The sequence below is a fragment of the Atractosteus spatula genome, chromosome 19 (genome assembly GCF_055471065.1).
Source record: "Atractosteus spatula isolate fAtrSpa1 chromosome 19, fAtrSpa1.hap1, whole genome shotgun sequence".
In the NCBI taxonomy this organism is placed as follows: domain Eukaryota; kingdom Metazoa; phylum Chordata; class Actinopteri; order Semionotiformes; family Lepisosteidae; genus Atractosteus; species Atractosteus spatula.
The window spans coordinates 11,693,633-11,720,548 of NC_142724.1; the positions used below are offsets into that span (position 1 = coordinate 11,693,633).

Genomic DNA, 26,916 nt, shown 5'->3' on the forward strand with positions numbered 1-26,916 from the left:
TTAGTCCTTTGCCAAGGTGCAATGCTTCATTTCAGTGTCATGGAAATAATTAATAAATAAATAAAGGACATCTTGAGCAAAATTAGCCTTTATTAGCCCGTATCCGTTTATATTTTGTATTCATTATTGGAACTCTTAAACACACCTTTCAAAATGTGGTGCACTTTCCAACAGATGTTTATCCAAGACAGCCTTTAGAGCAATATTGTAATTCCACAATGATAACAAAATATTTGAGCTTAAATTATGATTTATAAGATGTCATATTCTCAGAATTGGACCTTTATATATTATAATAAAGAGCTTTATAATTGTGGAACCTGTTACAGCCAGAAACCATTTTTAGAAGGATATGCAGTAACTGCCTGTGAATTAAAAACTGAACCAGATGTTAAGCAAGGAAAGGAAACAATGTAGTGCTTATCATTTTTACTGAAAAGAAACATTTGCTTGTATATTTCCTAGTAATTTTAGATGTTTCTAACATGTTTACTCAACTATTAAAGCTGTGCATAGATTGCTAGTTTGTTGAAAGATAGACAAGATAAGAAGTTACTCACTGTAGACTAATTGATTGCACTGAGATAGGCAGATGACTGAATGTATTATTACCATTAATTTATTGTTTGCTAAGCAGACACCCTTATCTAGGTTTAGGCTTAAGTTGAAGTGAGATTATTATTGGTCAGTAAAAAATAATATATGTGATATAAGAAACATACAAGTGGATCGGGGCAGCGTCAGCTGTACCGCGGGCACTGTACCGGTCTGTGATGGTGAAACGGGAGCTGAGTTTGAAGACAAAGCTCTCGGTTACCGGTCTATCTACGTCCCTGTCCTCACCTATGGTCACGAGCTGTTGATAGTGACCGAAAGAACGAGATCATGGATACAAGCAGCAGAATTGAGGTTTCTCTGCAGGGCCGCTGGGCAGACTCTCCGTGACAGGGCGAGGAGCTCGGCACTCTGGGAGAGCCTCAGAGCAGGGCCGCTGCTCCTCCGGACCGAGAGGAGACGGTTAAGGTGGTTTGGGCATTTTATAAGAATGCCCCCCCAGTTGACTTCCGCTGGAGCTGTTCCGGGCACGTCCCACCGAGCGGAGACCCCGTGGCAAACCTGTTTATATCTCTCAGTTGGCTTGGGAGCGCCTGGGGACCCCCCAGGAGGAGCTGGAATCTGTTGCCGAGGGCAGGGAAGTCTTGGCTGATCTACTCGGCCTGCTGCAACCGCAACCCTCACCAGGAAAAGCGGAGTGAAGATGGATGGATAATGAAAAAAATTAATTCACACTTTTTGTTTCTTTAAATTGTGTTTTTAACCCTCTAAAAAGTGACCTGTCTACCATGGGTTAAACATTTCTGTAGCAAAACAGAAGACAGATTGAGTAAATAAATGTTTTCAGTGTCCAGAAAATCAAGACTGAAATTTCTTAAGTTTTGGTAATGACTGCGTCATTGACTGTTTGAAAATGTAGAAATTTGCAGCACCAAAGAGGTTCACTCAGCAAGAGGAGAAAAGTAACTTTAAATATCAGAATCAATTTTTGATGTTCAAAAACAGAATGAAATTTGGTACGTTTCACTCTCACATCTTAATTTTCTGTATAGGTATGGATGCTGACTGGGGACAAACTAGAAACTGCAACCTGCACAGCAAAGAATGCACACCTTGTGACCAGGACCCAAGACATTCACACCTTCAGACCTGTAAGTTTGAAATGTTTCAAGTCAGATCTTCTTGACCAACATACAAGGAAAGGTACAGAGTACAAGCAGAAAACAGCAGACTTGGTCACAGGTGCATTCTGCTGCTTGGTTTTGTGTTGGAGCTGATGCACATGGATCTATCAGTAATTTCATGTTTCTGCATGTGAGCTGAGCAATGATACAATAACAAAATAAAATAGAGCCTCTGCGAAGGCACGCTACTCCAAATATCTCTCCCGTGTTACATTGACTGCACAAATACACCATGTTGAGTTTCCATTTTTCAGAGGCCAGGTTGTTCAGTATAGATTCGCCTTGACACACACACAAATGTATTTACATCCGTGATGAAGTGCTACTAAAAGCATGCCAATGCTTACAACAAAAAAACTGAAAAACCTATATATTTCGATATTATAAATACATGTGTCAAAATGAGTTACAAGCATTTCTCAAGACATAATGTTCACATTTCTTCATGATAGCTTGATTTTATTAACCCTCTTCTGGTTAAAACTTCATGGTAGTAGTCCCTGTCCTGTAGCCTTTTAAAAGGTTATTGCACTTCTCATGAGGTACATCAGTTAACTCCCTTATGTGTAACCTCTTCAGCCTAGCTGATTTGTGCAATCTGCATTCTAGTAAAGACTGTGGTGACCAATCAAGAGCACTGTTCCTGATGCTCCTGTAATCATTGGGTCATTTTGTTTGATGCAGGCTTTGTGATGTTATTTTATTGTCTAAAATCCAGTTCTGACTAAATTTGAGTTTTTTGACAGAAGGCACAAGTTTTTGTCTAAAATATTCTATTTGGCTCAAACATTCTGGTTGGTAATTGTCTACTGCTCGCGTCTAAAGAGAACACCAGAACAAGAGTTCGCAAAACAAGCCTACAACTGAAGAGATCCATTTCTCTTCTTCACAGAAGGAGTCACATTCATTGTCAACATGAGCTTTGCCTTAGTGTTCTAATCACCGTGCTTGTAGGCAGTCCAAGTCTTTAGTTTCATCTGAGCACATCATGTGTTCCCTTTTGACTTGGGAGTGAAGTAGTTGCTATGGAGCAGGTTGATTTCTTTTTCTGTGTTGCCATAGAGCTCTGCCACAGATCCCAGATTCATAAGGTCAACCTCAAATGTTAGTCTTGGGGACTTTGTATCCTGATGATGTCAAAAAAGCTTTCCAGTTGTAGCCCTTGGGCGTGAACCATCCTCCCAAACCACTTTCATGTTTGTGCATTTGGGGAAAGTTGTGTACGTCCTCTACTTGGAGATGAATTGGGGAGTTAGCAATACACCACATTAGTTTTGACCTTAATAATGATGGGCTCCGCAGTCACAACTGGGTTGCCTCAGGTTTTTTTTTTACAGTGCTCACTATAGTCGTTGAAGCAGATAATTTATCTTTGGACAGTTCTCCAACTTGCCCCAAAATAAGGTACTGGGTGTTTTGCTTCTGGGTTCAACCTCCTCTAATGCCCAGTGGCCGTGATTGACTTCAAGAAACTTCAAGAAGCTTTGTGGAACTACCAGATGAGTAAAGCCTATTGGATAATTAAATCCACAGCATTAGTTTTCAACATATGTTAATAGTATGGAAATGGACATTGTGCATTTAGAATTATATGCCATTTTAAAGTTTAAAGTTATCCTTCTCCGGGACAAGAAGATCGAAAATGGATACTGTTTATATATTCAATACTCATGTTTCACAGTTTTAATTAATAAGTGTTGCAAAGTCATGATGTATGGTAGTATAGTCTTGGCTAAGTCAGCTTGCTGGTATGAGAAAATGTGGAAGCTACTGCATCGGCACTCCAGCTGAGAAAGTCTCTTGCGTATCCAGGTGGAGATGAATTGGCCGGCTAGAAAAAGTACAGAGCGGTAGCAGTAGTGGTAGTGGGAAGGAATATCACTGGGCCACAGAAATACTGAAATGAATCCCAGGAGATGTGAAACACGTGAGGTGAAAGAAGAAAACCATGTGTCACATGGCAGGATGAAATCAGTAAGCTTGCGGGAGTACGTGGGATAAGGATAGCCATGTTCATGGGAGAATCTTGGGGTAGCCCTCATTCAGAAGTGGGTCAGCAAAAGCTGGTGATGTCAGTGATGAAATTAACATGTAGGAAATTCTACAGTGTTGCTAGGTTCTTCGGAGCTTTCAGTCGTTGAACTGTGTTATTTCCTGAAGTAGTCAGGGCAGATATTTTTTCCCCCCCCGTCTTCAGCTATTGATGGGTTTCAAAGCTGTGTGGCTCACAGGTATGCATGATGGTCTGCATACTTGGGGATTGTATTTTCCCCAAGACCCTCATGAACCCCTTCTTTGCTTTTGTAACGGTTCTTGGGGTTTCGTCCCTCACTGCCTGGGTGCAAACTCGGGTCTCCAGCGTCGCGCAACAGGGAACTTGCTGGCTGAGCTAAAGGAGACCACCCCCAGCCCGGGCGGCTGAGATCCCTATTATACGCAGGGGTGTATTCGTTACACTTTCCTAAACTACTTTCAGCAGGTAGAGAACAGGGGAACATGGAGCTATAGGAACAGTAACCGCACTGAAAACAATCAATCAGCAGGTAACAGAAGCTTATCATAGAACATTCTGGGCCTTTCATTACCTTTTTTGTGAGGACTTTCTGCTTCCAGTTTTTATTTAATTCAAGGTTCCCCAATACTAGTCCTTGAAGGACTTGAGGTTTTATCAGCCTCTTTAAGGTCTGAGGAAAAGATTTACTTGGACTGCATGAAACTCAGTCGGACCATTACCTACATCAGCTAGCAAATTAACTTGAATGGGCCGTGCCCCTTGGGTACAGGGTTTGGGGATGAAGCGGTTGTGCACCAAGAAAAAAATAAACAGCACTGAAATGGTCAAAAATAATAGCTTCCCTTTAAACAAACCTAATTGTTTTTAACATCCTGTGCAGAAGTTTTACAGAATTTTGTCGCTCATCGGTTGTGTATCTGATAGGATTGCTACCTTGCCTGTGCTCCGTTTTTTTTATCAGAATAAGTGAAATATGGCCCCCACTGCTAAATTTAGCAGTGGGCTGCGAGTCAAGAGGAAAAATATCTGAAATGGGCTCAGGGCAAATAAAGGAGAAGGTTGCTTCCTAATCTCTTTTGCAGACTTCTACCTGCACAATTGCTTTGATAGCTGCTCCAGCTTCCTTTTGGATTGTTGCCGTTTCGAAGAGAGTTGTCATGGAAGGTTACAGCTTGCATAAGGAAAATTGGAGGTTCCTGGAAAAAGATAACAATGGCTGGCACAGTCTGGAAACAATGGCCTAGAGCTCCCCAGTGGGCATTAGTGGTGTGCAGAGCTCCCGTGCCTGAATGTCAAGCATACTGTAGCTTCCCTGGTCTGTAGCAGTTCTTGCTGTGCTAAAAAAAAGTGTTTTACTTAGCTGTGCTGCCTGAAAAAACTGTTTGATTTCTGAAAGGAAGATTTTGAGTGCAGCCTCCTGAAGAGTATGTGTGTGTGTGTGGATAACTAGAACATTTTTGTCAGGTCGAGTGATTGCTTATCATGCTTATTACAATTGCTCTACAGTAACACCCACCTGTAATTTGTAATGGGTGCTTTTTATGCTGTGCGTTGAACAATCGCAGAACATTATTTTCACCGGTATTCATAGTGCACAAAGTCATCTGTCTCAGGAACTGCAATCAAGAATGTTTCTGACTTTAGACAGTGGTGGGACAGTTTTCTCTGATGCACATTTTCCACTGTGGATAGACACAGGCACTCTTTCACTGCATGTATTTTATAAATTAGCTAATCGGCTGAGTACAGTCAACCTCAAAGGTTTTGTGTGTTGTAATTCATAATGGGGGTGATAGCCATGGTACGTGACTTTAAGCTCTTTTTCTAACCATCTGATTTTGTGTCCGTCACTGTACAACCCGGCCCTTGTCCTCCATGACGGCCCTGTTTCTTCCTCGTCAGGTGACCACGCGGGGAGAGGCCCACCTGGAGCTGAACGCTTTCCGCCGGAAACACGACTGTGCTCTGGTCATATCTGGGGACTCTTTAGAGGTGGGCACGCGTGCACAGGCCGGCACAAGTCTGCTCAGGCGTTTTACTTAGCGTAGGATTGCCAGGGGGAAAAACGCAACTGCGGCAGGTCTTCTCATTTCATCTTGGTTACATGAAACCCCACAAAGAACAAATAATAAAAAGTGGGAAGGGATGTGTTTTTGTCTCTGAATCCTGTAAAAAAAATCTTTAAGAGAGCAGGTAATGATATTACAGAATTAAGCCAATCTGAAGGTTTTTGCAAAATATGAGAATCTGTTAAGTTCTGTGCTTTATACATTCCTCATCAATGCTGTTAACTTTAAATATTTGACTCATGTAATATTTGTGCCTGGGACACGCTGATAATTTCAGTAGAACCTGTCAAGCTCAGGGCCTCATAACTGTGCTTCTGGGTGGAAACAGGTGTGCCTGAAGTTCTACGAATACGAGTTCATGGAGCTGGCGTGCCAGTGCCCGGCAGTGGTGTGCTGCCGCTGTGCCCCCACCCAGAAGGCCCAGATTGTCCGTCTGCTGCAGGAGCGCACAAGCAAACTGACTTGCGCAGTGGGTGAGTCCTTGCACCTTCATTTACCGGTCAAAGGGCCAGCAGCCATATCATCCTGCAACTCCCAACTGGCAACCCACTGAAGCTCAGTAGCTGTCAGCCTGGTCAGTACCTGGATGGGAGACCTCCTGGAAAAAACTAAGGTTGCTGCTGGAAGAGGTGTTAGTGGGGCCAGTAGGGGGCGCTCATCCTATGGTCTGTGTGGGTCCTAATGCTAATGTGGACTCCTATTATTGTTATTATTGAGAGATACCTGGGTGTGAAGAACTGCTGAGCTCAAACCGGACATACTCAGTAGCTTTGTCTTGGTCCCCAGGCAGTCTGTCCATTTAGAAGATCAATTCTGTACCATGTGTACAGAATTATGGGTACAAAAATAGGCATGACTTTATTTTTGCAGAAATTCTGTACAAGCAAGTCAACCCATTTAGCAGAACTTCCCAGAACAGCAAAAATTTAAATTGGTTTCAGTGTTATCATCAACACGGGTTATTTCCAAGCCTATTCTTTTATTTTAAACTTAAAAGTTATTCAGGACATGCCTGATTCTTATGATTTCCCTTTGTTTTAATGCTTAGGAGTGCATAAATTGTTGTTAGTACATTGAGTCACCAACCCAGGGTTAACAGTTGAACATGTATTTTTATTTATTTTTTAGTGTTATCATCACACATGTGACAGGAATTATGGCTTGGTGGCAAGACATAATTATTTAATGAGCACAGTTCAATAATGTTTTGAAAATAAGTTACAGAGCAAATTATACTTTGATGCTCTTGGGTCACTTACATCACACCCTTTGTTAATGACTGTGGAAGAACATTCATGCAATAGATTTTTCTTTTACAGTCAGCTCAGCTGAACCAGCGTGATAAACGACATTATTAAAAGTAGCTTTTGAATACTTAACATTGTGTTTGCGGGTATTGTGTATTCCAGATAAGTCTCCTGATTACTGTCAAATTCACAATCATCTGTAAATACACTTTTCATTACTGTTGTTATTAAATATTTGATTATTATGAAGGCACAAGCAATGGCTTACAAGTGGAAGTTAGAAAGCAATGCAGAGGTATTAATCCTGATATAGCTGTAATGTTCTCTAATATTTAATCAAATATTATGTCAACTGTTCATAAAGATAATTTCCTTTTTAATACCAGAATTTAATTATATACTTGTTTTATGCAAATACTTTATTTGTAGGATAAACCAAAATATCTGCAGGAGAGGTAACCATATTTACATGCACAGATAATATGCTTTAAATGAAAACCTTTTACAATAGTATCATTTGATCGTTAAAAAGACACTGCATCCTTTTTGCAATATAACTTGCGTTCCACGTTGTTGCTAATTAAAATAAAAGAATAACCTTCTTGCATAACTTAAGTATAAGCAAGATGTTTTTAAAAATGATTTATTAATATGCCATTAGGGGAGCATGATCTCTTCATTTTCCAAAATTGTGAAATTTTAAATAAAAACTGCTTTCCAAATGTTCGGTTGTGAGGTACGCGGTCTGGAGACAATTTGATTACAATGTGTAATCAAACAGCTGAGCATAATTCTGATATGTTACTGATCTTCTTCATTGTAAAAGAAGGTTAATTTCTATTAGTGCACCCCTAACCTGGTTCACAACAACCCCTTTTTCTAGTGGTCAAGATCAAGAGGATTCAAAATTTCCCACACCATTTCGTTGAGTCGACCTGAGGCTCCTGAGTTTTAAAAATGATATGTGTAATTGCTTTAAGAAAGACCATTATTTTATCTTTTCTTTAACTCCAGTGCAGTGTGCAGTTTCAAGGTTGTAGACTACTTGGTAATTAAAACCACTCTTTTCCAGGAACAAATTAACACCTGAAAAAATGATTAGAACATTGATTCAATTTTAAATTCGCATGCAGATATGTTGAAAATATAACCAATTGACAAACTGACATGGATTAATAAAGAGCATTGGCAAAATGTATTTGTAACAAAATGCACATTGACCGATTGAACATATCAAAACTGTAGGTCAGTAATGCTTTTTTTTATAAATAACTGAGGCTTTGTCTTTGGAAAATTACCCTCTATTAACTCCTGTTGCTGTGCTAGTCCTGTTGTCATCCCATGTTGATTTCAGTGTATATGGTCAGTCAATCAGCAGATTGCGTTTAGCAGAAGATGTTAAAAACTGTCCTTGTTGACGGATGGGCATCTGTGGAACACAAACCCCCCCAGAAGTATAAAATAGCTGATTTCCTGATTGGTTCACAGGGGATGGAGGAAATGATGTCAGCATGATCCAGGAAGCAGACTGTGGCGTGGGAGTTGAAGGAAAAGTAAGAGCTAATATGCCTGGAAGAGAATACAGTTCAGATGTGTGCTGTGTTTCCTGAAAAGTAACTCTAAAAACATATTTGCTTTGTGAGGAGGGAATGCACTTGTAATGGAAAAAAAATGGTTGACTTCAATTAGCATATCGATATCTCATTCTTGCTTTGATATCAATTGAATAACATCATTCAGACTTTTTATTCTTCCGAGAGAAATCCGTATCATTGTATTGTTAGTGCACGATTAGTCAGACAGTGTCAGGAGAACGCTGCACAACTGAAAAACCTCCAGATGGAAAAAAAGAAAGCAAAACAAGTTGAAATACTGTGGTTTGCACTTTTGTTTTTTTGAAAGCTATAAACTTCAAGCTGCGTTGGCAGTAGCAGTATAGAATTTCAACTTTCGACCTACTTTATTACAGCTCTGCTGTTTGCAGAGGTTTGTTGAACAAAAATAGGTTGCAGACCAGACCATAATATTTTGTTTTGTTTTTTTTTTTCTTTGCCCGGTGTTTTTCAGGAGGGGAAGCAGGCATCACTGGCTGCCGACTTCTCGGTGACTCAGTTCAAGCACTTGGGCAGACTGCTTATGGTTCACGGGCGGAACAGTTACAAGAGGTCAGCCGCCCTCAGCCAGTTCGTCATCCACAGGAGTCTGTGCATCAGTACCATGCAGGTAATCACTGCATGACGGGGGCTGACCAGGGTGGATCGGAGTACCCTGCCGTGGAGGAACTGGCAGCAGTGCAGCCACTGACTCATCGGTCTGCTGTGGGTTTGACCCACTGACCCGACGAGGAATGTCTGAGTGGATCCCCATGGCATTCTGCAAGTCTGTTGGTCATTGTATTGCACATTCCGTCGGCTTTCTCGGTTGGGCCAAGCCACAGACAAAAGGGACAAAAAAACTCTTGTGCTGGGTTGGATTGGTTCTGGTGAAAGTTGCTTGTTAGGCTGCATTCGAAACTGCACCCCTGTATATATGTCGCAGTTAATTGATTGACCTATGAGGTAACATATGCTGTAGGCCCTTCTTTACACTGCCTCACGTACATGTCATTACACTATGTTATCAGGTCCTTAAGATTTCTTGTGTTGTCAGGTAAAGATCTGGCTGACGTTGTGACCTTTCTGTCCCCTTTTCTTTTCCAGGCTGTATTCTCCTCAGTGTTTTACTTTGCCTCTGTCCCTCTCTACCAGGGATTCCTCATTATCGGGTGAGCAGCTCCTGACTGTCGAACCACAGTGATCAATACAGCCACGTTCATTCATTCCTCACATGCCTGTTTGGACCAATCAGGGTTCTTCAAGATGCTGGTCACTGTGTTTTTTCTTTTTGCCTGCCTGAAATACCAGGTTGATTTTTTTCTATTAGCAGCGGTTACATACAGTGATTTTGCATTTTAAATAATGCATCGCCTAAGAATTATCTGCAGCACATACATTTTCAGCAGAAACTTCACTACTGAGCACAGCATGATTCTTTTTATACTTTTTAAAAATATGTTGCAACTGAAGTTGCTCTTCTGTGTGCGGATAATGTGTCTGAATTTTCCACTGTAGGCAAAGAGCCCGTTTATTTAATTTACTACAGAGCTCTCAGTATGCCTACAGCAGAACACGAGAATAAAAACTTTGAAAACCATAAGACAAGACCTTTTCAGACTCCTATTTAAAAAGTTAAGTAATGGGCCTAAATTTCCTTAGATTAAATGAACATAGTTTTTAGAAAAACTGATTGTTGAAGTAAAGCTTTCATGCCACAATGAGTTCATAGGTGTGTGATCTTGATCCATTGCATTCTGTTCATTCCTGTTTTCCAGTTACTCCACTCTGTACACAATGTTCCCTGTATTTTCTCTGGTTCTGGATAAGGATGTCAAGTCAGAAGTGGCGATGTTATATCCTGAACTGTACAAGGATCTCTTGAAGGTATGTTCATGTTCTCAACATGTGATGATAAATTATATAAATATAAGTAAATGATTAATTCAGTTACATTCTGGAAAGTTCTGATGCAGGGAGATCATTGGAATTATGAGCATTTTGGGGACCAACATTGCTCTAAATCAGGGGTCAACAACTTGGACCTTTCTGATTCATTTTGTCATATGTGTTTGTTCTGGCTGATCCCTCACTGTGTAACTGATTTCTATCAACAGGGTCAGTTATGCAATAAAAAGGCCAACTAAACAATTAACATTCTGGTTGGATCAAAGTCCTGTAACAGCATGGACTGGAGGCTGCCGGTTCCTTCGCTAAATGTTCTGGTGTTGCAGTTTAGCTTAGTTTTTCAACCCATCTCCAAGAAGAGACAGTTCTGCTGTTTGAAGCTCCTGTTATATCAGTAAGAAATGGACAGTGATAAGCAAGCAAGCTCATTGTCTTTCTCTAACTGCCAAATTAACAAAGATAATGCCTCCTTATCCTATATAATTGCACTTATTGGACACCTCCTGCTAGTTAATTTGTTAGCTGGAGCAGGTTAGGACCAGAGAAAAAAATATCTTTGTTCATTTTCCATGTATTACTGGGTAATGAGAAAAATGACTAGTTCAAATAATGAAAATACTTTTTTTTTACATAAAGGAGATTTTCTTTTGTTATTGACTTTTAAACAGTTCACAGAGGAATATAAGCTGTCATTTGATGTAAAATCAGTTTTTGCCTTAGTTCAGTGGTGACAAACAAGTCTGCTCTAGGCTTGAGCACTCAGAATTCCAGCAGCAGTAGCTAAATGTCACATTAAGCTCATATAATTGGCTGACTTAAATAAAAGTGCTTGGTAGGAGTGAAAACCAGAACACCCTTTATCTCTCCCAAACTACATTTGAAGACCTGTGCCGTAGACCTTCATTATTATGCAGGAGGTGGTTCCTTCTCACAGACTACAGAGCGATTAAAGATTGCAGAATATCTTGTTCTACTCATACTTTTTCATAGTGGTGATTCATGTGTTGCTTTGCTTGTATCTTTTCCAGGGTCGGCCTCTGTCTTTCAAGACATTTTTAATATGGGTTTTAATAAGTATCTATCAAGGTAAGTCTATTACGTAGTCTTTTAGTCTTACGTTTGACTGAAGCTTTGTTATTATAAAATATTTATGATGAATTGTGTAATAAACATTTTATTACAAATATGGTTTTAAAGTCTAATCTGAAGGCTCACTTAAATTACTATTATTTGCTATTCTTTGATTAATGTTAAGGCTTTTATAAAATATATAATTTTTTTTTTTTCATTCCACTTGTACCGCCAATGTTGGAAACCCCACTGTGGTACGAATCACGTAACTTAGGTTCAAGTTCTGTGTTAACCTTGTGGGAGGTTACATAGCCTGTGATGACAGTGTGAAAGTGAGGTCTAAGCACAGCTTGTCTTTGGGTGATGAAAGGAAAGGTAGGCCACTGCTTGAAAAAGAAAAACAGACGCAGTCTGAGCTTGCCAAGAAATATACTTCACAGCTTCCGTTCTCATGCATCAATAAGGAAAGAAATGAAATTTAAGCGCACGTCGTAGTTTGTCCAGCAACAGCACAGAAGTATACTGGCTGAGAATCACTTGCATCTACATTGATACAGTTAAAAACAAAGTAACCACTTCCTGCACAGACTGTGCAAATTAACATGCAGTGCTTGCATGATTCCAAGGAAAGGTTTTTTTACGAACAACATAGCAATAGAACGTTATTATACATGTAACAACTGGGTTTTAGGATTTTAGTAATTAGGATATTGTGACAAAACTGCATGACAAAGAATAACAGACCTGAAGTTTCCAGGTTTGGACTATATATGTTTGTACTGAAGTCAATATAAACTGGAACTGGCATAAAGGATGATTTTGTCATCTTGTCTGTTGCTTCTTCTTTTGTTTCTCTGAATCAAGAGGTTAGAGGGGCTAGACATCAAAACTGTATTGTAGAAAATGGTCAGGATTTTAACCTTGGAAACCGTTAAATGCAGTTATGTTACTTACGTAACTTGAGCAACATGGGGGGAAGAATTACATTTCATTTTAAGGGCTTCTTGCTGCTTGTTGACTGCAATATATTAGACTCAATTTGTTTGAATTTAAGAGAAGGTAAATATTTCCTATTTTATTTTATGGACTTGGTATTTGAAGCTACTGTCGGTAAGAAACAAGAAGTAATAAACAATCAAGACCAATATCTTTCCCCAATGGACACATTTAGAGAACAGGTACTGCTGTTCCACAGTGGTCTTGTAGCCTGTTTGTTCCCATTTTCTGAACACCCATAACTTCCTACATTTTCTGTTTGGTTTTAATTAAACTGCGCTCCTTTAATGCAAACGTGTAGTAAAGTCTGGCAGTTGGCTCTGATAATTCAACATGTGTTATATATAAAGTATGTATCACTCATGAATAATAAAAAGTTGTTTTTCTACAAAAAGGAGCTTTAATGTATTTTTGCCATTAATAAGTTACAAGGTGCTCCAGTGAACAGAAGTGTTTGCTCCTTCGATTTTGCTCCTGATTTAGGGGCAATTTAGGGCACCATGTCTACTCCAGGCTTAGGCTGTATTGAAAAGAGTTTGCATTATTCCTGCAGTAGTGTAATGTGTTAGAGACAACACAGCTCGATCCACCTATGTAGAAATGTAATGTAGTTTGCAGTGCATACAGCACAAAGTGCTTCATCATAAAGCAATGGAGTCATCGGCTGCATGAAATCTTATGACATTTGTTCTCAAATGGAAGAAGCACACACCTTTTCTTTCTCATTTAAATTGAAGCACACAATTTGCAAGTACGTTGTGCACATTATTTGCAGCTCTTAGATGGAGGCTACATTAACTGATATACTTTTAAGATTCTGAATTATTTTACTCCTGGTTGTCTTCATTGGGGTCCTGTGATGTCCGTTTATCAGGAAGCGCGATTGCTAGCTGACTGACAATACATGTGCCTGCAAGGATGTGTATTTTGAAAAGCTTTTTCATTTGTTTCTTGCACTACAGGCCCAACACAGAAACCTCCCCTCGTTAAAAAATGAAAATGCTTTGCTCGCGCGCTGGATGAGGACTCGGCAGCTTGTGTGTGGGTGTGTGAGAAGGGGAAAGGGATGTCTTAATCACCTTGAGTGCTGTCCTGGTAAATGGAAATTGACTGAAAACCAGTTCAGCAGTTATAACAACCTCCCCTGCCCCCCACCTTTGCACTGAGACATCATAAGACTCTGGCGAAGACTCTGCCTCTTCTGTGGCTCTCCCACACACTTGTTATTCTTTTTTTTGTAATTATCAGCAGTTTTTGGTTTTGACTGGTTCAAAAGCTGTTGTTCTCAAAAGAACCAAAGTGTTTTGTTTTTTTTTACAGTCATCCTTCAAAACAGGCTGTTTGTCCTTGGAGGTGTATCCAGTGCTATTCTAAATTATACCCCGAAACTTACTCAAGCTGCAAATGTACAGTACCACTCCCTTCATCCTCCCCACCAGCCACCCCCTCACAGTTTCCTTTCGTTCCTAATTCTGTGTTAAGAAAGCTCGTTTTTCTGGATTTGTTTCTATTACCGGTGGACTCAAGCAAGGCTGTAAATTGGATTTGTTTCGTATTGGACCTGAAAAAGTATTTAGCAGCTCTTGTGTTCAACTGCCTCAGTTATCTTCATTAATTTTGTGGTTAAAAAGCATGAAAATTATTGCTTTTTAAAACTAGTGGAGAGAATGCAAAGTCATGCTTTGAAACTAACTACAGTAGCAAAATGACTTGCAGAAGGTCAAGTTGGTGACAAACCGTTTAGGGTCACATGTCAAGAACTGTGAACAGGAAAAGTTGCTGACTAATGATGCTCAGACCTTGCAGACAGAAATTAGCTGAGATTCTTTCCTTTATCTGTTTTATTCTCTGTCATGTCACTAGCTGACCATAACCAGGATTCCCCAGGCTGTTTTGGCAGAGCCCAAATGGGAGGATAGGGCAGGGATTAGTCATCCAGGTTTTCAGAGAACAGACAATCGTGTTACTTGCCAGGCTTGCAGTGATGTCAGTGAGAGACGTGCTGCTCTCCTGTCAGGTGCAGTGGAGCTTGTAGTCTGTCAAAAGCTCAGTGGTTGAGTAGCTGGGCATGGACAATTAATTAGGGTCGCAGGGGAGTCTGAGCCTATCTCGGCAAGAATAGAGGATAGACACTGGACAGGATGCCAAGTCATCGCAGGGCACACATAGACACAGAAACGCACACTTTCACACCAAGGGCAATTTACCCAGAAGTTAATTAATGTACCAGTGTGTCTTTGGACTGTGGGAGGAAACCCACGCAAACGTGGGGAGAACAGGGTTGGAACATGTAAAATTATATATTTCCTGAAGATTTAGTTCTAAAAATATATTTTCCATTCATTATCTCTCCCTTCTTACCCCTTTTTTGAACTCACCAAAGTAGCTTTGCTGCTATGACCCTCTTACATACCATTATGGGGGAGGATGAGGGTTGTACCACCTGTCCCCTGGCACATGCATGTGTCCCAACCATCCAGAACTTGTCATGCTGTGCAACTTCAACACTCCCTCAGGAGAAGTGGGAGAGCTTTCACTGGCAACCGTTGTACAGCAATCCAGGATTGTCCTTGCTGCCTCAAGCCATGAAGTAATGCCACACTTGAACACTTGTGTACCACTGATTGGGGAATTCCAGCTGAAGTTGCCTAATGTTACAGCTCATTGTAGAGCTGCCAGTTTTAGGACTGTAGGTTTTAACCTTCAGTTCTGCATCATTTGTGCCACTCGGGAAACACAGGCTGGATCATCATCGCGATCAGTCAATCTTAAAATCGTGTAAAGATTGTCCATAGCTGAAGTACAAATGCAAGATTAGAAGAATCATTAAAAAAACATGAACATCACAGAAACACTTCTAGGTTTCTTTTTACTTTTTTGATGGATTCCACTGTGGAAGGAAGGTTTGGGAAAGTATGGAATATTTCAGCAAAGTGTGACTTGCTCTTCCTCAGATTCTCTGGGTTCTTACTGGATCATCGCCTGGGGAGATATCCTTGTGTGGGAATATGACTTAGAGTCCCAGAAAGCAGGGCTACGGAGGACAATCATTTGATTGTCTTGTGGCTGTGTTATTTGGATCTTGGCTTGAGATCAACACCTGTGTTCTTCCTCTGTGTGTGTGTGTCTCGATTCCCCCAGGGAGCATCATCATGTATGGCGCGCTGCTGCTGTTTGAGTCGGAGTTCGTGCACATTGTGGCCATCTCCTTCACTTCGCTGATCCTCACTGAGTTGCTCATGGTGGCCCTCACCATCCAGACCTGGCACTGGCTGATGATCGTAGCCGAGCTGCTCAGCCTGGCCTGCTACATCGCCTCCCTCGTCTTCCTGCATGAGTTCATTGGTAAGTTTCCCAGCTCTCCAGCAGCCCTGAGAAGACTGCATTGCGTTTCGTCTTTATCTGGGGATCTCCTGTGCTTCTGGACGCATTTTCTAGTTGAGCTGCTACCAATGCAGATGTATGTTTATGCCTTTGTTATACAGCTCTTGCATCACACATTCCTATTTAAAGTGAGTGATCCACTGTTTTTTTATGCAGATAATCTGATTGCATGCTTTACCTTATTGATGTGGCAATATTGCTAAGGCATAGAAGTAAAGCTCATTGGTGTAACATTATATTTTATATAGGAAAGTGGGGTAACTTATGAGATAGTTTAGGTTTAACATAGTTGTTAACACTAGTCAATCCTAGCAGTGGGTAGTTAAAATGTTCTTTTGAATTAAAAAAAAAAGGATGTGGCATATCAATACAAATATCTGGAGCCTAGTATGAGTTTGTGGCATTTTTACAGTGAAACAGACCACTGTCTGCTGGGATTAGATTTTTTAAAATTGAATTCAGAGAATTGCGTTTGTACAGTCTAACTGTAAAGAAAACTGTAAACTTTTGTTGAAGAATTTGGTTGTCTTCCAGTGGAAGATTAACTACTGAAAAAATAAGAGAAAATGGACAATGGGCATAAAGGCACTAGATTTCTCACTTGACTGTGTCAAGTTTTCAGATTTAGAATTTGAAATAAAACTTCTGTGCATGGTAATTCCTGAACTCTTCTGAAAGAGTTTTTTTTTTTCCCCAGATAGTTCACTCCATAATGAAAGTCAATCATAGGGACCAATATTTATTGCACTCCAGCGTATTTATGTCTGGATCAAGAAATTGAGTTGGAGAGGAGAAATTGAGGCTTGCCTTTTAATATGACGAACATTAGCAAATATTAGCACTTATTTATTTGATTTATGATCCTGTTGTCCTGCATTTTTATCATATAACTCATCAGAAGGGAAGTATTTAAGGTCCGTTCTCTTAAATCTGTGAATGCTTTAAATGCCTGTAGTGTTTGTTTGTCCCCTGTGTTGTTGGATTGAACTGTAATTTGGAGGTCTGACGTTGAATAGAGTATTAAAGGGGAAATTCCTCAGTGTGATCTTAATTTCCTGCCTTGTAGATCTAATATTGCCAAGGCCATTGTGTTTATCAGAGAAGCAAAAAGCACCTCTTGAGAATTATAATAAAAAAGGTCAACATACTAATTATAATTTTTTCATTTTTTTTCTTGAATTTCTTGATTTTTTTTATTTCTGTGACTCAAAATGTCACACTGCATTCTCTTTCATTAAAAAAACTATTTTTAAAAAGTGTTTTTTTAATTTCTTTTATGATTTTTCTTAATGAAACAATACTTACAGTATTTATTTTAGGTTTATTTGCCCTTTATTTCCCAACAAATGTTATTAACTATATATAGGTGCCGGACCCTACTTTGGCCGGATCCAGTAAATACTTTTGTGTATTTTAATAATCCTTGTTTTCTTCCAGTGTGTTTTAGCTTTATGTTTCAACACTGAACAGATGATTTGCTTGAGAGTGTGATAAATCAAGGTCTGTTACACACCCCTGTGAGTCAGCCCCTCTTAGTTCTGTTTCACTGCTGTTTTGCCCTAACGCTTAATCAAATTTTCTTTGGATTCAAATCAAAATCTTTCAGTGCACATGAGTCCAGCCCAGTCGATAAAGCTTGAAAGCTTTAGTTTTCTTTTTATGACATAAAGAGGTTTAATTTCAAGGTGACAGTGGTGATGAGGATGATCCCAATCCAGAAACTCTTTAAGTGAAAAAGTCTGAAATGCCACCAGCATAAAGAAAATGGCCTTCAGATTGAATAGGCTTCCCATGAGTACAGTCTAGTCTCCAATATAAACCACATTCTATATTCGAGATGGAATGCAAGTATACATTTGCCCACTGAGAGCAAAACTGCTGTTAAGCACAATGGGGAATGTAGTATGTTTTTGTTTGTTTTTAGAATCTTTACAAACTACTTTCTATTTTGTAATCGTATGCTACTGGAAGAGTCTTGATTGAGTGACTTTGTTAAATGCCGTTTTGTACTATGGTATTGTACTGTTGTTGTATTGTGTAATTGATGTACAGGTTATGTTTATGAGCGCTTGATGTGCAAAGGGAATTCCCTTAAGGGAAATAAAAGTTAATTAATTCAATTCAATGTTGAGGGACCAAGGCAGCATTCTATAACCTTTTGAGTGTGGAATGCCAAAGGTTGACCTGTCTCTCAAATCCAGATCAACTGCAGATGTGTTCTTTTAGATCGCTCTACAAGTGAGTTTTTGCAGATCCCATACGCAATGTCATACTTTAGACGGGGGACAAACTATTGATATTTAATTATTGATTAGGATTAAGTAACGTAGCCCTTATTGATGTGTTACTGATGCAGTTAATGAATTAGGGGACGCTCAGTTCTTTTTGATGGATTTAAAATCCTGTGATACACAATGGGGGCATGCCTTTAATATGAGCTTTCAGTGTTAAAGCAAGAGCAGTACTCAGCATCACCTTTGTAACCACATCTAGCACAAAGGGAGAAACACATGAATTCAGTTTAAAAATAAGAATATCAAGAAGAAAAAACTTTCCTGCTGATTGAAGTACAGTATTTCTCTGTGCAGGAGTGTACCAGCACAGAAGCTTTGGGGAGGAGTTTACAGTGGGGCTAGAAACTGGATCGTTTTGGTACCAACACATTATCATTGTAAATCTGTACAACCTGTCGTCCAAACTTTGAGAATAAACCCTGGCAACAAGCAAGTGCGCAAAAAGAAAGACTATTTGGCAAACTGCGCACTCCAGGCATCAGATGATTTTAGAATTATCTTTAAAAACTGAGCTCCAAAATAATATAAACTAAATACACACGGGATGATCATACTATTAAGGAAATAGTTACTGTTACTTTAAGACACCCTGTAGTTAACCATGCTGTCCATGAAGGACGTAGTTTTATTTTTTTGTATGAATAATACATTTTATACGCAATTTGCAATGTAAGCCCAGTGAATCCTAGACATAATTATTCATACTTGCATTAAGCAATAGCTAAGGGGGGTATTTATCATTTTTTCTTTTTAAAAGTTTGACTTCATTGTTGCTCACCGGTCAAGCTTGTGGTTAAAAAATATTGTAAAATGTTGACCCTGTTGCAAAAAGATGGTAACCACCAGCTTTACAGAATTTCACGATAAACTCCGTAACTACTCGAGCATTCTACAGATTGCGATACAATTTGACATTTTCATTGTTTTTGTAAACCATCACTAGATTATTAGTCCATTTTCCTTTAATTTGCTTTCCCTGGGTTTCTTTTCTATTTTTGAGTACAGTTGTAGCCAATGTTCTTTCAAAAGCTGCCTTTTCTTATTGGCTTCTGTGGTGTGATTTGTCACACAAAACGTTGATTTGGCACGTTTTTCCTGCCATGAAAAAAAACAAACAAGACACATGTTGTCTGAACTTGATCTTTGTCAGGAGCGTGTGTCACACATTTGGTGAATCAGGTCTGACCTTTAAGCTCACAAATGTTCTGTGTGTCCTTTCATCAAAGGAGAGCTGTTTGAAATGTCGCTAACACTTAAGCAAAGATCATTCATGCCTTATAATATCAACCTTTGAAAATGGATTTCAGCAAGCTTTGATGTGCATCAAAATACAGTCCCATGGTACTGATCTGATTTCTAATGGAATTTATCACAGATAATGGATCATTTAACCTCCTCTTTTCTTCTGCTAAAGTGAACATGAGCCATTTATCATTATTTAAGAAAGGCAAAATAATAATAATAAACTTTATTTTATATAGCGCCTTTAAAGGTGGCTTCTCAAAGCGCTTAGATAGATGGTTCAGGAGATTTTGTGGCTGACTTACCTATGCACACCGATAACTAATCATTTGAAACAGATCTTCTTTATTTTTGAATTTCATTCGATATGAAACTAAGTCAAAACTAAAAACGCATCTGGCCACGTCTTGGAATTTAATTTGGAATCGGTGTCTTCTCGGGATATGGAATTCTGCCCAGGCAGCTTTTTCCCAGATGGAGGAGCAGGAGGAACTGAGAGGAGGTTGATCCAAGATTCCTCCTCTGTAAAGATGAACCAGGGCCAGGCTTTTGTGAAGTCCTGTGTCTTTTGTCATTTGCAGCGATGTCCTCCTTTTCCTTTACACTGTAATGTGGGGCACATTAAATTCACCCATTAAACTGGAACATCTATAATCTGCCTAGTAGTGCTGTTGTCTAGGATTCGTTTTGGTAGTACATATAACAAAATGAGCTAAATATCTGTTAGCAGAGATCTTAATTGTAAGAAGTAAGCCTGTGTCTGTATACTTTCTATTCAGCTTTTGACTTTTTTTTATTTTTATTCTGAAGAGCTGTGATGAGCATTTGTGGTCTTTGTCTCTTGCCACAGATGTCTACTTCATTGCCACCTTATCGTTTGTGTGGAAGGTGACGGTCATCACGCTGGTGAGCTGCCTGCCTCTCTACATTCTCAAATACCTGAGGAGACGATTCTCCCCACCCAGCTACTCCAAGCTCACCTCTTAACGCTGCAAGTTCAGGTTCTGCCCGGTGCTGAAGACCCTCGCCTTGAGGAATCCTTAGAGAAAGTTCAACTGATGCCATGCTTTGGTGTCTACTGATGCGCCTTGGTGGTTTTCTTTTGCAAATGTCAGCTCATTTGGGAACAGGGAACTTTGGAGGACAAGTGAAAAATGTAGAGGTGAACTTTAAACTTATATGGGATACATGTGTTTCAGATGTGATTTGTGCCATCTTGATAGCCTGGTACAGACACCTTGGGCTCCTGTGTTTGAAGACTCCACTCGAGTGAGGTGTAAGGTCTATGACTTCTTCACATGGTGATGACATGAGAAAGGTTCCTTTTCTCTCTGAAGCTTTTCAAAACCTCACACTCAGCATAGCTTTTTCAGTTCTGTTTAACCAGGAATTAACCTTTTTAAAAGCAAGGCACAACCCAAAAAGAAGATTTTTTTATGTTTGTGGGCTGATAAAGCTCTCAACAAATAAACCTTTTCAACTTACTTGCCTTTTCCTTGGTTTATTATCTGTCCCGTATGAATTTGACAAATGTACGTTTTAATGCTGATAGGAATAAGGAGACTTGATAAAAAGTTATTTTTTTCTTGTTGTGGTGTTGATTTTGCAAACTTTCAGTTGGAAACCTGAGTTGAAGGTGCTCTGTCTTGAAAATCAGTTAGGCTTTTGAAGCAGTGGAACTTTTTCTTTTTAAAAACATTTATTTAAAATAGGGAAAAAACAATGAACAAAACATTTTAGTCAGTCTCTTAATTCCTTGAAGGAGATGCTAAGAAAGGTAGATTTGAGTGGTTTCTATAAATTTAATTCTCTGTCATTGCACAGGAAGAAGTCATATGCATTACATAATTTCCTTTGTGGTGATCATTTATACTTTTTCATTTTTGCACAGAATGTTGAATTCAAGATGGTGTACTGTATGTAAATACCTGGCAATTATCCATGCATTAAAGGATTTGCATTGTATTTATCACATTGAAGATGATCCAGATAGATATTGAATAATATATTAATGTACTTATACTTTTGTGAGACAATATATCAAATATATCAAACTTGTTTTATTTTCCAACAAAAACCTCTGCATTCACTTACAAGGACATAAGCTCTTGTCAATTAATTATTAAACACAGCAGATACCTGGAAACAAACATCTGAAAAACTTTTTAGCTTTTAAAATCAAATCTTACAACGGTGCAACAGTGAGAAACCATGAATACCTTCAGAAAAGTGAATGAATTGCTTTTATTTGAAGCAATCTTGCTGATGTGCATCCTGTGCTATCTTTCCTTGAGGGTGTATGCAAGCTTTTGTTTTTGGAACAAAAATAACCAGAAAGCTCACAGAAAGTGTTCTGCAAGCTTCTGACAACAGTGTCCCACAAAGGGAATGCAGTGCAGGAGAAAGTGTGACACTGAAAGTGGACTTCATTGTGAAACTAATATAAGTAAACCTCAGACTTAAGGAGAATATAGTGAATTACTGGCAATAAATTTATGACCCTAGGCAACTGGCTTTGCAAGGCCTGATCCTGTCAGGGGGAACCCTTTTCCAGGATTGTAATGGGCTTTGGCTGCAAGCCTCGGTCATAAACAGCGCTGAACAAAAGCTTCGGGTTTTCTGCTGTGCTGTGGGTTGTAATTGCCTCGTCATTCCGCCTTACTTTGCAAATGGATAACATATGGAGTGCCACTGAAGATGAAGATGTGGAATATCTTGCGTTAGAGTGAGAGGGGTGTCTTTCAAATTCATTGCAAGCGGCTGGCTAAACTGTGAGCCTGCCAGGGATTTAAAAGTGAATGACCATTTTCTTTTAAGAGGGACAGTGGCCTGTGCCATTTAAGCCAGCTTGGATGGTCCTCAACAAGACTGTCTCCAGTCTATCTGAGATGTGCAGGCACCTCATCCAAATATCTGCTCCAGCCCCTGCAATAGAATGGCCTGGTCTGTTTCTCTTCTTATTCTGTTTTATTTTATCCCTATTTTTTAAACTAACTTTATGATGATGTCACGGCCATTCTCAAATCCGTGAATAGCATCAATTAAACGGACCTCTTTGGAGGATATGAGCAAACCACGGGAGATTGCAATGCTTTCTGTCTCAAAAGATTGTTTTCGATTTGAAATTGAAATGCTTTTTGACTATTATGGGCGCTCCTTGTCTTATTGGGTTGCCAAGTAATTTAAATATTAAATATTAAATTGTCATTTAATGGTGATCAAAACCCTAAGCAAGCATAGGTTTTGAAATATGCAAGTTTACAGTGTTGTGTCCAAAAAAGCACATTTGTTAAAAGGCTCAGTATCGGTAGTGTGTATCAATAAGGAAAGAGGAAGGTCTAACACAACCAACAAAGATAATTTAAAAAGTGTTTTGCAGGCAGTTAAGATGACATATTGTAGCTCTATTTAGTGTAAATGCAGTGGTTGATTTTGTTGATATGTATAGTTTATATATTAAATATAACTTCTTATTGTTTACACTTCATTTTTAGATAAAAGATTATTCCTTCTCACACCATTGGTTATTTATTTTTATGGTGTTATCTCCTAAAGGACTGAAAAAAAAGCACTTTTAGAATTTCCAAATGAAACTTGAAACGATCTGAGTATACGGCGATTTTGCTCAAATCAAAAAAAGCTCAGTACACCGCATGGGAGAATATCAAATATTCCACCGGGCATTTAGTGCAACATCAGGTGTCGGCGTACAAGACTTGCTCTCACAAAGGGTAACTTTAGTATACACAGCATTCACTGTTCCCGCATTGTTTTTGCTCAGAGAAAACCCCTATTTTGAATACAGTTTTAATAAAACTGTACTTCATGCGACCTGTGGCTGTAATGGTCCGATTATGACTATTGCAGTTTTGGGGTTTTTTTTTGCACGGTGATGCTAAGGGTGATCTTGAATTCCTTTCCTTCTTGAAGGCCTGGGGACAGATGGTATTGTTCAAAGCGAAACTGTTGTCCTTGATCCAGATGTGCTTCATGCAGCTGTTTTGGAGCCTTTGTCCCTGCCTTGTGGCTCCTTGTGACGTGCATGTTAGCCATACTGCAGTAGTGCATGATTCAGTAGATGTGGCATGTGGGAGGTTGTAACTGCAATTATTCTGTTTATGGTTATGATAATGCCCCCACCCCCAGCTACTAGTACTTTTCAGCCAAAAGAAACAAGGAATGGTAACTTCATAATCACCTTTCATCTCTTAGGGGCGGTAGATTGAATCATCACGTTGTGTGCTGTTCTCTAGAAGTTTCTGCACCCGGAGACTCACATTTGCCAAAATGGTAAAAGGTCTGACAGATTTATTTAAGTGGGAAAATGAATATTTGACGGTTATTTGCTCCTTTCATTCGGAGGAAAGCAGATCTGTTCATGAATGAATTTTGTTCTCAGCGTATTGTATCTAAGCTTTTAAAAATGTACACCTAAAAGTTGCTCTTGTCCATACCGTGGGCACTTTCTGTGAACTTTACACTAAGGGATGATGTAAATAACCGAACAAAAAGGACAAATGTGTATGCACTTTTTGTGAATAGTAGAATACTGTACGTTTCAAGACAAAATGTTTATTGCTCTCAAAGTTTGATGAGATCTCCTCTAAAGTTGAACTTAAGTGTCTCTGAGCCGCCTTCTTATTTTTTTTAGAACATTTTTTTTTCTTTTTCAAAACCAGAGAGTCTTCACTTGGCAAGTGGGGGGTTGTGTTTTGTTTTTGAAAGGACGTCTTCTTGTCTCTCTGTTCCTGTTCTTAGTGTGGACACAGGCTTTCAAGATCTAGGTTGTGCCAATGTTTCAATGTAAACCTTGTGTCTGAATGAAATGTGTTCTTTGTGTTGCTGTTTTTTTAATACTATTAAGGTGGAGTGAACTGCTCAGATGTAAATACTATTTGGCCTTTATTTATTATTGTTGTGTTGTTGTTAATTGCATAAAAAAAGTCAGATAAAAAAGTGATTGTATTAATGAGTATTGGTAATAAATTAATTTGATGTTTTTCTTGTATTTTAGCCTGCATCATAGATTCATTTTAAATGTTTGAATATTTCTCCCCATGTCTTAAGAGTGTGGATGGCCAGGTAACCTACCAGTATGTCTTTGGACTGTGGGAAGAAACTGGACCCTTATGATTATGAAAACACTAAGACTTACACCAGCCCTTTTAGTCATTATACTGCACTTTCACCCAGTCTGATGTTAAAAGCGTCATTGCTCACCAAGTGAACTTTTGTTTCTTTGATCCCGTTTGAAGTCAGCTAGTTTCCAAGAGGAGTTATCTGTGAACGTATCAGCCTTATGTCTCACTGGACCTAATTCCTTCAATCTCATTTTGCAAAGTGTAAAAAATGGCTGTTTGTACATAAGGTTGCTGTGTTCCTGTTGGTTTCATAGGGCTCTTTCAGTCATCTCCTGATTTTCCTGGAAAACACAGGTGACGTGACTTCTATTGCAATTCTGTTGTCAGATTTCCTTTCATGTATGTTAACCAAATTGCTGTCACTCAAGACTAAAGCAGGTGAGATGGATTGTTTGACCAGCAGGTGGAGCTAGGGCACTGATGTCCATTGAACTATGCACATCTTTCAGTTTGGGCTGCTAGAAAATAATTTTCTTCCACAGGTAAGTCAGTGTAAAATAAGAGTTATTTATTACATGTATCGAATATTTACTCAAGGATATATCTTTTTCCCAAAATATTTTAAGATGTTTCAGTGAGCATAAAACAAAAATATTTTGGGTCACTTCGCACAGGCTTGTTCTGTCAGATTTTGCCTTTGATAAATGCTTTATAGCCTGTGCTCTCTTTTATAGATTAGAGTGTACGACTAGAATTATTGGTGTATTTATACTAACATTTTTTTTCACATTTTCATTTATTCCATGTCTATCATTAACTTACCAGCCGACAAGTAACTGAAGAAACTGAACTGTCCCTTTCCACAGTGACAGAACCAAAATTGACAAACACAGCAGCCTCAATATGGGGCAGTTTCCACAGCCCAGAACTAACAGCTGAGTCAGAATGATTTCCTTAAAGTGCATTAGCTTAACTTTCATAGAGGGAATAACTGAATAACTGCTGATGTTGGTTGTTTTAGTCACTTTAAGGCAAAACAATGCTGAGAGCTGGAAGATGTTTTGTTTCTAGATACAAAAGAACTTCTGTTCTTGCAATAACAGCTGTATTAATGCACAGGCTTGACAGTTTTTTGTTTGTGTGGCACAACACCATGTACACACAAACACAGCTGTATTTGGTGGTCTGGAGTTCTGCCTCCTTCCTAAAGCCATAATACAGAAGGCTGATGTGCTACAATCTCTCCTAACAAAACATTAATCAAGTGCTCCCAATTCTGTCAGTTCACTCTGGATTATGTCTGGAGGGCTTTGCCCAGAACAGAAAGGTTCTCTTATTATTTGTAACCTTTCTCCCCATTATGATCATTTGACCGCTGGGCATTTAATGATAAAAATCCGATATCTTCAGCAACATGGTTCTGAAGTTTGTTCCAGACTCCCACAATCCAACAATGAGTCTATTGTTTCCTGTCCTGAATATCAGGATACTGAACCCCTGAGTCAGGTCCCCATGTAGTCATCTGTATTCTGGGCTAAAATGTCTCAGTGGAATTTCTGCTCACAAGTTTTACTTGGGCATCCTAGAACCTTAGGTACTATGGGCTCTGTGTCACTCTAATTTTTTTTCTTGTAACCACTTTACTTTTTAGTAGTGCTTGCACTTTTTTAATTTGGTCCTGCTGAAATCCTGTCAGGATGCTGCGTGAGGCCCAGATACTTGCATATTTTTGCCCTGTTAAAATCTAAACTGCATTTGTTATGGTTTAGTTGGATTACTGTCTGATGGTGCAACAGCGTGACCGATTGGTTACTTTCATCTCCAGGACTTGTTTGATCAGACCCCCTTTTTTTGTAGCAGCACCAATTTTTTTTTGCAAGGTCTGATATTCTGTTTTCCACTTTCACGATTTGTTGAAAAATGTCCTGCTTGATGTGGTGAAAGGGAGCGATCAACAAAGAGCTTGGAACACAAAGAAGTGGTACCGCAGGCAACGGCGCGTCTGTTTTTGAGTTGGGTTTAGCCAGTAGCACAATAAACTGTATCTTTTTTTTTTTTGGTGGCTGTCTTTGCAGTGCTCGAAACATCCTTATGCACATCAGCAAAGTTTTATATTGCATAAGAGGGAACCCCTGTTGCACAAGGTATGACTTTTTATAGAATATGACAAACGGATTCAACTACTTTGCATCTTTCATTTGCAACAAAAACATTTAACACTGCACAAACGTTAGAAAACATCCATCCATTTTCAAGCTGCTTCTTACAGTTCAGGATGG

At 39.2% G+C, this 26,916-nt stretch overlaps 1 protein-coding gene across 1 annotated transcript in view; it reads left to right on the forward strand.

Annotated features, from left to right (window-relative positions):
• The window catches only part of atp9a (ATPase phospholipid transporting 9A), an 83,187-nt gene extending 58,623 nt beyond the window's left edge, over positions 1 to 24,564 (forward strand). Inside the window, exons 19-28 of the mRNA XM_088937478.1 lie at positions 1,608 to 1,706; positions 5,656 to 5,745; positions 6,151 to 6,295; positions 8,558 to 8,622; positions 9,137 to 9,292; positions 9,769 to 9,833; positions 10,440 to 10,548; positions 11,598 to 11,655; positions 15,778 to 15,981; positions 20,407 to 24,564. Coding sequence (XP_088793604.1) covers positions 1,608 to 1,706; positions 5,656 to 5,745; positions 6,151 to 6,295; positions 8,558 to 8,622; positions 9,137 to 9,292; positions 9,769 to 9,833; positions 10,440 to 10,548; positions 11,598 to 11,655; positions 15,778 to 15,981; positions 20,407 to 20,543 — 1,128 coding nt within the window. The 3' untranslated portion in view covers positions 20,544 to 24,564. The remainder of the gene's footprint in view (positions 1 to 1,607; positions 1,707 to 5,655; positions 5,746 to 6,150; positions 6,296 to 8,557; positions 8,623 to 9,136; positions 9,293 to 9,768; positions 9,834 to 10,439; positions 10,549 to 11,597; positions 11,656 to 15,777; positions 15,982 to 20,406) is intronic.
• Positions 24,565 to 26,916: the final 2,352 nt, after the last annotated feature.